Below are 10,637 nucleotides of genomic sequence, written 5' to 3'. Positions count from 1 at the left end.
TGGTGCGGCGGGGGCTCCACCTGGCCACGCCGCCGGCCCTCCGCGGGCTGGCCGGGCCCGGACAGGCGACGCGGCGGGCGCGCGGGGGCGGGAGCTCCGCGCGCTCCGCAGGGAGGCTGCGCATCGCTGCCGTCGGGGCGGCGGGCTGCGGACGCGGGCCGGCGCGCCCCCCGCAGCCCCCTGCCCAACGTCGGGCCCTCCGGTGCCTGCCCCTGTGCGCGCCGCCGTCCTCCGCCCTCCCGCCCCGGGCCCGGCCCCCACGTCGAGGCGGGCGCGCGGGCGGCGGCGCGGCCCAGTCCGACCTCCGGAGGGCACTGGGGCGAGCCGGGCCCCGCCCACCGCCCGCGCCCCGCCTCCCGCGGCCCCGCCCCCACCCCAGGCTCCTCCCCTTCCTGCCGGCCGGCTCCCCGCGGCCGCCCGCCGCGCCCGGAGCGCGGCCCACCGCTCCCCTCGGCTGCCCCGCCCGCTGGCCGCCCCGCCCCCCCCGCGCGGGCGGCCCGAAAACCCGGAGCGCGGGAGCGCGGCTCGGCCGGGCCGGGCGGCCGCACTGGGCATGCTCAGTAGCCGGGGCAGGTTTTTCGGTCGCAAGTAGGAAGCTTTTTGCACTACACCGGAGAGGGGGAGCCGCGGAGCCAGCGCGCCGCCGTGCACCGCCGCCGCGCCCGCCCCAGCCTGGTCCGGCCCCGCGGCGGCGCGATGAGCCCGAGCCCGAGCCGGCCCGCCGGGGAGTGAGCGCGGCGCGGAGGGCGCGTTGCGCAGCTGCTCCTGCGCACAACCCGGCCGGCGGCCCGCACCGGCAGGAGTGAGCGCCGGTCCGCGCCCGCCCGGCGCCGGAGCCGAGCGGAGCAGGAAGCGCAGGCCACGCAGGGACCCAACTGAAACAAAGTGTCGGCCGCCGGCTGCGCGGCGCCTCGCCGGCCCTGCCCCGCGCCCCCCGCTCCGCCGCCCACCATGGCCTCCGAGGAGCTGTACGAGGTACCTCCCCTCCCCCCCGCCCGCCGCCCCGCCCGGCCCCCGCCCGACGGCCGGCCCGCCGCCCCCTCCCCCCCGGCCGCAGTTTGCTGGACGGAAGCGCGTGCGCCCGGGCCCGGCGGCGGCGCCCGAGTTGTGGGGCCGGGGGTCCCGGCCGCGGGGCAGGAGCGCTGAGGCGAGCGACTTGCTCAGACGGAGCCGAAGTGCCCGCGGCGAGGCGGTGGGTGCGGAGCCCTTGGCGCCGCCGGGCGGGGTCCGTGGGCGGCACGGGGGCGCTTTCCTGGCCGTTCGGCGGAGCGCTCTGGGGAGGGTTTGCCTCCGGTTTTGGGGGGGGCGAGAGGAAGGGTGCAACTGTCTCCCGACTCTGCTGCTGGCCTGAGCGATGCACAACATCGCACCGAGAAGGCTAAGCGTTGACCACATGCTTTAATTAGGTTAGCATTGTGGCCGGAGCCAGGAAATTTAAATTTAACGCTGATACACCGTCATTCATTTGCGCCGCAGCGGTGCGAGTGAGAAAGGGCACCCTCGGAACTCTTGAGTTGTGGGCGATCGGTCCGCCAGCTTCGACTTCAAGTGGTGCGGTTATCAGTTTGGGTCTTGAGGCACATTTTGTGCGCCTAGATGTAACTTCTTGACGTGTTGCGAAGTCGACTTCCTGGGAGTACAGAAGCTTGGAAGTCTCCCTGTTCTTTTGGACAAATGGTTCTTCTGTTGCGTATACGTATTTGTAAATAGGTCTTCGTAAGAGACTAAAACTGCATTACTCTTGATTTACCTCTTGGATGCGTTTAGGGACCTGGGTGTTTAGGGACTTAAGGAAGCGTCTGTAAAGAGTAGAGCCCCTTGGCCCCTGTGAACCCTTAGTAAGAACCAGGTGAGCCTTCTGAGGGGTCTTCTCTTGTGGGTATGTTATCGCCGTTGGCACAGAATGGAGCTCTGTTGCCAACAGTGATAGCCTTCTATCAACTTTTTGTCGCTTTTTTTTAAAGCAAGTTTTTGTTGCTTTAAAAGCAAGTGTTCGTAAAAGTTCTCAGGAGGAGGCTGCCTTCTGGAGAATCAATGGTAAGGTTGTTGGCCTCCCCTTACATTGTACGTGGTCAGTGTACCTTAGCTGGCACTGAAAATGTTCCATTCTGTTCAACCATTTCACACGTTAGCTGTGCCCTACTGTATTCAAGATACTATCTTGGGTCATTTGGGTACTAAAGGGAAAAAAAAACCTCCCTGTTCTCAAGAAGCTTCCCTTCTAAAAAGGAAAGTGTTGTGTTTGGGAAAGGCCCAGAAGTAGAGGCTAAGGCACGCAGTTGGGAAAGTACATAGTGTGAGAGCATGAGGGATTTTGGTTTCTACATTAGACTATTCTTTGAGAGTTGAGGCTTGAGTATTCACTCTTCATTCATTTTTGTGATTATAAACACATAATCAGTCAACTTGTTCCATTAGTGTGTGGGTGAGGGTAGCACCTTATACATAGGTTGTATCTCATGTGTAAAAAATTATTCTGAAGACAACACTTTTACCACCAGTGCATTATGAACTAAATTTAGTTCTTTGCTTACTGTATATCTTCAGGTTTTCCCTTCTCCCGGCAGCATCCATTTATAAGTCACATTTTGTACAGAGTTTGTGTTCATTCATTGTGTTATTGAATGCCTACCCTATGGAGGGTCCGTCGGGAGCTAGGGAGGGATGAGGGACGGGAATGGTGCACGCCCTCAAAGAGCATCTGTTGGAAGAACTAAGTACATTGCAGAAAAATGACACACCTGCACAATTGAACTCTTGAGTCTGAGTTTTAGGTTTGGAAAAAAGTGTTATCAGCGTAGAGTTGGGGTGACGGTAAATAGTGTGGTCAGTATATTTCAAGGTGAATTTTCTCACTTCTCCTTTACTTGTAGGCACCACTGTGACTATATGAGGATTGAAAGTTGATATTTGAAAGTTCTGCATAGCGATTGAGAGCCTGGATTTGGAGTCAGAAAACCTAGTTATTGAAATCCAACCCTGTCGCCTTGAGCAAATTAACCTTGAAAGCTCAGTGTCCCCATCTGTAAAATTGGGATCAAAGCTTACCTCATAGAGCTGTGACGTTTAAATGAAAAAAACATGGAAAGCATACCTGCGGTTCCCAGAGAGAACACTCAGAAAGTGGTGGTTATTATTGTGTTCTGCCTGATCTAACATGCCTCCTGGAGGCCTGGATTTGCTTCTAAAGGTATAGAATTGTACTGTTGTAATCAAGGCAGTATTATTTGTGAGGCAGAAATGATAGTAGTCGTAAGTAAGCGCTGCGTCTGACTGGCAGCTTGTCTGGGGGGCGGGGGGGGGGGCTTCGGGAGCACTAAGGTATGTTAGTAGCCGGGTCCTGGGGCATGAGTTGCCTGGTTTTGTCCAGTTCTGCCTAAATCGAAGGAGAAGTTTCATGTTTGGCCTCCGACTCCACAATTCCAGAGGGATATTCTGGCAGAGGAGGAAGTTCAACATCTCGCTTTTTGAAGTAACTGGGCGTGGTAAGAGCACGGGGCTGCCGTAGCCCCGTGAACTTGGGCGAGTTACCTGATTGCGAAGCCTTTGTTTTCTCACCTAAAAAGAAATGAGATCTCCAACACTTAGCATGGTTCCTGGTATGTGGTGATAGGTCCTTAGTAAATGTTTAAGTGCTTATTGTAACTGTGCCTTGTGAATAAAAAAATAAGGGAGCAGAGCCTAGAGAAGATGGGATGGAGCTTTAGCCTCCCAAAATTGCAAGAACTACTCTTCGTTGAAGGACAGAATTGATTTACCCCCTGCATTGCCAGCAGCTGGGATCAGGGAAGACAGGTTTTTTAAATTTACCCATGCTCTGAACTTTCTAGTCTTCACAAAAAAAAACAAGCATCCTTTACATCAGGGGTCCACGAACTTTACGTAAAGGACCAGATAGTTATTAATAGTTGAGACCTTGCAGGCCAGGCGGTCTGTTACCACTGCTGAGCTTTGCTTTTGTTGCCCAGAAGCAGCCATCGGCCATGCCCTACAGGAGCGAGCGCCATGCTCCAGTAGAGCTGTTGATGGACGGCAAAATTCAAATTCCGTGTCATTTTTACATGTGATGAAATAGTCTTCCTCTTTAAAAAAAAAAAAAAATCACTTAAAAATGTGAAAAACAGTCTTAGCCCATGGATTCTACAAAAACAGGCAGTGGGCTGGATTTGTCCTCCAGGTCTTAGTTTGCTAGCCTCTGCTTTAGATGATCACTTGTTCTGGAGCTGAGTTTTCTGCTGGGGTTGGGCGTATGGAGGGTGGGATGTGGAGTAGTTAAAGGCCTTCTAGCTCCAATCCTAGCTCTAGAGTTAGAGCCAGACGTTGTGGATTCCACTCTTCCCTTCTGTGTTGGGAAGGGAAGAGCTGTATGTCTTAAGTAACTCTCTCCTGAACTCCCTCATCTGTAAAATGGGAATGATAATCACTGCTTCAAAGAATTGTGAATCCTGAATGACATTAGCATGTCAAAGCAGTTTAGAGTTGATAAAACGTTATAGCCAGGTGTTAAGTGGTTACGTTTACCCTACGAAACATCTTTATTTTCCATTCTTAAAGGAAAAGGAAAAACCACGCTGTGCTCAAACCCTGAAACCAAACCTTTTTTCCTTTGATTATATTGATTATATCACCAAAGGAGAGAAAAGATCAAAAGGATCTTAACCTATCTAGTGGCCAAATAACCACCAGAAGAGTGAGTTCATGTGCTTTGAGAAAGGAATCTAATACAATGAAAGCAGCGTTCTTGTTTATCTTAACCATTCCTTTCTCTCAGCGGGTGTGGGTTTTTTTCCCCCTGAGAACTACTGTAGTAGCTTAATTTAAAATTCAGGAAGATCCCAGTGATCTTGTCTTGGCCTTCTGAGAAAATATTTATCCAACACATGCATGTTTCAGGCAATCAAAAATGGAAGTAAGCTTTTAAGAATGAAATTACACCTGGCTTATAAAACGTGTCTTCAAGTTGATTGGTTTGGAAGGATAATCAGGATTTTGGGGAAATTTAAGTCTTTCGGATCTTTCTCCTTAATTTGGGATGAGATTGCACCTCTCCCGTGTACCTCAGGAATTTCAGTTGTAAGTCAGATCCGCACGTGTGGTCCAGATGCAAGTCACAAAGATGAGGAGACCCCGTGACTGTTGGTCAAGACGGACCAGCATCTGCCGTGTGTGGTTAGCTGGCTCTTGAGATTGAGATCCCCCAAAATAAGAAAGCAGAAAGCGTTATTTGACTGCTGGGATTGATTGTGTGGTAGTAGAGTCACGTGTGTGTGTGGGTGGGCGGGGTGTGTTTTGAACATTAACACACTCTCTTAAATGTGAATTGCGGAGAATACTCCTGCCTGAGCAGGAGTGTGGAGACATCACCTGTGCTTTTCCTTTGAATTTGCTTCCAGGTCCTGTGTACTCGAATAAGTTTTTCTCTTCTTGCTGTGATACCTAAGAATCATTTAATCTTTTCCTCATGCTCTGTAATGATTTTAACCATTGAACGTATTTTCATGGTGTATTGGAAGTACTTCATTCAATTCTGTGTATCTGAGCTGCACAGAGCCGGTCTAAGTCGAGTTTCTGTGAATAAGGAGTCATCATTTGTATATTGTGTGTATCTGTAGGCACATAGCATCATTGCGGGTTCTGTTAAGATAGAATACATGCAGATTCTGGGGCCCAGACCATGAGCTTGTAGTTTTCAGTGTTTGGATGGAGACAGGAATCTCTGCTTCAGAAAGCTTCTTTCTGGAATGTGGGTGGAGTTAGGCGCCTCTGGATTGCACTGGTCTGTTTGCGACAACACTGAGGGGTCGGGGTGTGCCTTTGAAGAAGTCGAGCTCCAGGTGGACCAGACAAGTCCTTTGCGGGCCCGTTGACCGTTGCCGGTGTTTAACTGAGTCATTCCAGGAAGGGAGCATTAAAAACACTCGGTAGTTAGGTATGAGGGCTGTTTCTGGAATGTCTGTTTGCTATCTTCATCGTAGGGTGCACTTGTCCACCAGATTGTAAGATTGGTGCGTACAGTTTTTAAAACTAGGATCTTTTTTCTGGTCATTAATTTCCACAGTTCACATTTTTCAATAGTTGCGTAATTGTTGAATTATTCAATACATTTTAATGAAAGAGTGAATTAAATGAATGACTTACCTCCAGTTTCCCCTCGCCCAGACGTGACGCCCAACATTTAGTCCCTCATCCATATTTGTGGTTTTAATGCGAGGATGGGGAGAACTTCCAACTGTACTGTTTCCCACACCAACTTAATTCTCTCCAGCTTTTTAAGCTGGTCAAGGCCTGGGAGGCCCCTGTTCTCTGGGGAGTCTGGGAAAGGTCTTTTGCTTTGTGTGAAAATTTGTTCAAGTAATAAGAGTGTTTTTTGGGGGGAGAGGATCAGCAGCTTTCCTCTGTTTCTCGGGGGGAATCTGTGACCCCAAAAGTATTAAACTTGTTCTTGAGACCTTTGAGCTAAGCCTTGGGTTTCACTACCCTTCATTGATGACTTTGACATTGTTTTTGCCAAACTCAGCTCTGCTTCAGCCAGAGCCTGTGGTGAAACTGTGTTCAAACCTCGTTGATGGGGCTTGGAAGATGCATGCTAGTTGTAGTGTTTAAGTGGCTCTTCTTGAAATTCTGCATACGTACAGCCTCAGGTTAATATTTTAGCTCCACTTCTGACAGTGCGAGGACTTGAGATACTTTAAATCTGATCCACCCCTGAATTTGCATGCTATTATTTTCCAGTGTTAATCAGCATCCGTGCAAAAACCCTCGCAAAGTAGAGCATTATTCTTGCATACAGACAGTTTTTCTTTAGCTTTGCCTGTGTCTTTACCAGTTTCTTTGATCGTCAGTCTTCTATCTCAGAACTTCCTTCTGGGATTCTTTTTTTTTTTTTCCCTTAAGTATGTCCTTTAGACATTTCTTTAGGGAGGGGTTGTTGGAAAAGTCTCTAGTTTTTTGATTACCTGGAAATGCCTTTCTTTTGCCCCCATTTTTGAAAAATAGACTTGATTCCAAATAAAGCTAGTTACTTGGTTGTTTTTGTTCAGCATTTTGAAGCTATCATTCCGTTGTCCTGTGGCTTCCCCGTTATTCTTGAGGAGGCTGTCAGCGTGGAGGTCTGTCTTCTGTCTCTGGTGGCTTTGGGATCCCCTCTTTGACTTTGGTGTTCTCTAGTCCTGTTACAGTGTATCTCTGTGTGACTTTCTTTTTGTTAATAATCTTGGTATATGTTGTGCTTCTCTTGTGGATTTGTGCCTTGCCAGTTGTAAAAGACTGTTGGCCATCTTACCATCAGATCCCGCTGTGCTTCTAAACTCTCCCTCTGGAATTCCAAGGAGGCACTTATTAGATCTCCTCATCCTCCCCCTCTTGTTGCCATTTCCTTGTTTCTGTTTTGTTTGCATTCTGGGTATTTCCTTGGATCTCACTTCTACTTCACTAATGAGCTGTGTCTAATCCACTCTTTAACTCATCCATTGAGTTTTTAATTTCAACAATTATATTTTTTTACTTCTAAATATTCTGGGTACCCCTGCCCCCAACCTGTTAGTCTGTGGCTTGCTTTCTTCATCTTTGATGTTTGTCTGTTTTTAAGATTGACTCATTCATTATGGTTGGATTGGAGGAGTTACTGGGGCATTTGGATGTTTTCCTTGCTTCCTGCAAGCCCAATGAAGTGCTAAGAATTACATTTTATTGAAGATCTGTTATTTTGCAGTGACAGTGCCCTTTGGAACCTTGTTTGCTTTTTTTGCCAGAATCTGAAGAAACGTGTTGAATTGGAATTTGTGGTATCGTGACTAGGGATCAAGGGCTTGAGCTGATGCTTGAGATTTATCTAAAGATACTGAGAATGCAAATAAAGTGTAAACTAGATTTCAGGGGAACTGTTTATGAAAATGGATATAATAGTTACAACAAATGCTTGTGAAGCAAAACGTTCAACATCTTCGTTCTGCCCGCCCTGATATATAGGCATGTCTTGTCTAACTTTCCTTTGCCTGAGGTTGGCCTGTTCAGTTGGTCTGGGCTAGTGAAGCCATAGTTGTTGGCCTAACTTGGTCCACACCTATACACCCCATCCCTCCTCTGTACCTTTGTGTTGCCATTTTTTCGGTACATGGTGGTTTCCCCAGCTTGCCAGCCTCAGTGTCGGTCCTCATTCAGGACCTCATCAGAGCTCACTGTTAGCAGGAATCCTCCCCTTCAAGCTCCATGTGACTAATTTCCTCTTTGTTTTGCATTATAATAATTTGTACTTGCTTATTTATTACTTTTTCTAGGTATTAAATAATATGACATATATTTTCTCCTGGAAAGGTTGGCTCCCTATTTTTTGGTTGATTGTAGTGCCTAATCTGAGGACGTGAATGTGGTGAGCAGTCAATAATTGCTGACTTTTAACTGAAATACAAATATTATAGTGACTGGAGTTGCATTATTTGAAATTATACCATATATGTGAGAATTGTGCATTTAGGTATCTTGTTTGAAAAGCCATATGGTGTTTTGGAGGAAAGTTAATTCTAAACTTGATACAAATTATTTGGAGGAAAATTGTGTTCCTGGAAAGAGTATTTGAACTGTTGGCCGCAGCATTTTTTATGTTTACCCGCTGGTGAAAAGTGGGGTGGGGGGATGTCTAACAATAGTGTTCACTAGTTGGAGAAGTCAGCTCAGTATACTTAGGAAATGTCTTCACTCTTTGTCTCTCTCCATTTATAACGGTCTCTGCCATGTGACATCCTCAAGAGGTTGGTAGTTTCCAGTGTTTGTTGGATGAAGCCCCCCAGTGTTGGTGGCAGGTCATGAATGTCTCTGGTTAAAATGTTACCATTTTTCATCAGTAGGTTACTGTTTAGGATTTCAGTGCATCCCAGAGTTGCAGGCAGAAGCATGTCTTATCTTAGCATGTAACTGATCTGGAAGCTTCAGCTGTTCAGAATATGTGAGAACCAAGACAGAAAAAGTCCTCTTGGCTGTAAAAAGTTGTCACACCCCATACGCACTGAACACTCCGGGTCTCTCTTGGAGACCGTTTGCCTGTATTTTCGGCGTGACGTGCTTGGAGTATACGGCTTCCTTAGCTTGTTAGAAGCAGATATCTGGTAAGGGAAAGGGAGCCGCCGCAGGGAGGGGCGCTGACGTTAGTAAGTTTGCTCGTGAGATGAGCGGAACTGGGAAGCTGGGGACGGCACCTCCAGGTCATGGATAGTAGGGGCTCCCGAGTCCCCTCAAGCGTGTGAAGGGCATGTTTACAAAGTGGAAAACGGTATGTTGAAAAGAGCTACCAAAAATGATTTGTAAAAAGTTTGGGGATATAAGTGACAAAGCTCAGTTTAATTTTATGGTTTTCCAGAGTTTCCAGAGGAGAGAGAGCAAGTGTCCTTATAGGGGGATGGAGGGGGGAGTGGGGGGTTACAGCCTGGCCTGTCTCTGAATCCTGGTACCCTAAAACCTCTGTGGAGCTAACCGCGTACTGCAGAGAATGATCTTTGGTTTGACATGAAGTGTCTTAAGAGTGATTACCAGTTAACACTGCTCCGTGAATCTTTGGGTCAGGTTGATGCTTCAGGAAGTTGGTGTCTTCGTACAATTCTTCATCCCCTGCTGGGTATGTCCGCCTCCGCCCGCCGGGTTAAGAGCAGGGACTTGCCCTGTCATCTTCCATGATGACGCTGGGTAAAGGAAGGATTAGGTGATTTGCTGACATGTAAGTGAGAATATTTGAATTGCGTTATTGATGAAAATTTTTGGAAAACCTTGTTTCAGTCATTGTTTTTACCATTGAAGTTTAAAGAGATTGATTTTCTATCTGAAGTCGTCTCACTGCTGGGTGTTGAAGAGAAGGCGCAGGAGCTGTTTCTATCTCAGGTCTGCCGCCTGCTTCTCCGCTTAGCAGAGCGACGGCGCTGGTCCTTGGTCGGTCATGGGAGCACGTGGAGGGGCCTGTCTGTTTCATGCTCCTCCCAACCCACGGGCTGGGCCAGATCCCCCTAGAAAACATCCTGTCTTCCGGGCATCTCCAGCCTTCATTCCTCTCTCCCTCCCGGATTTCCTGTCCCCTCGTCCAGCTTGGTCCCTCCAGCCTGATTTCCGTCCTCCGCCAGGTGCCCTTTGAGCCGAGGCTTCCTTCATCCCATTTGGTCTCTGGACCCGGCTTCTCTGCTGGCTTGTTGCTGTGCTCAGAGCTCTGGGAAGGAGCGTCCGGCTGCCCCGTTGGCTCACCTTGCCTTTCATCTGTGCGCTTCGGAGGGAACTCACCGGGCTGCCTGACACCTCCGACACCTGTGCTGGCGCCCAGCCGGCTCCCCAGCTCTCGGCCAGCGTAACGGGCCCCTGGCTTTGTCCTCGGACTTCCCTCCCTCGTGCAGGTGTGCTTTTGAACTCAGAGCACCAGGTAAAGGGCTATTTTGTGAGCATTATTTAAGGAAGGAGAGGCGTGTGTGTAGTGGCAGGGGTGCTACCTAGAACAGGACGTGTATCGCCTCTTCCAGAAAAAGTCTCCAGAATTATTTTACGTGCCACCATTCGGCACCACTAGTTTCAGCTCATAGGTGAGCTTTCTGAGAACGTTTTGATTAAATTGAGAGGCACAGATCGAAAAGTGTATTCCCAGGGGAAACAGTTCCTCCGAAGTAGGT

General features: G+C 49.0%; 1 protein-coding gene across 1 annotated transcript in view; it reads left to right on the top strand.

The window, feature by feature from the left end:
- Nucleotides 1–511: 511 nt before the first annotated feature.
- The window catches only part of CDYL (chromodomain Y like), a 155,728-nt gene continuing 145,602 nt past the window's right edge, over nt 512–10,637 (top strand). The window contains exon 1 of the mRNA XM_057555352.1: nt 512–975. Within this exon, the coding sequence (XP_057411335.1) occupies nt 952–975 (24 nt within the window). The 5' untranslated portion in view covers nt 512–951. The remainder of the gene's footprint in view (nt 976–10,637) is intronic.

Source organism: Balaenoptera acutorostrata, chromosome 10 (genome assembly GCF_949987535.1).
Source record: "Balaenoptera acutorostrata chromosome 10, mBalAcu1.1, whole genome shotgun sequence".
NCBI lineage: Eukaryota > Metazoa > Chordata > Mammalia > Artiodactyla > Balaenopteridae > Balaenoptera > Balaenoptera acutorostrata.
This window is presented reverse-complemented; position numbering and strand designations above follow the sequence as displayed.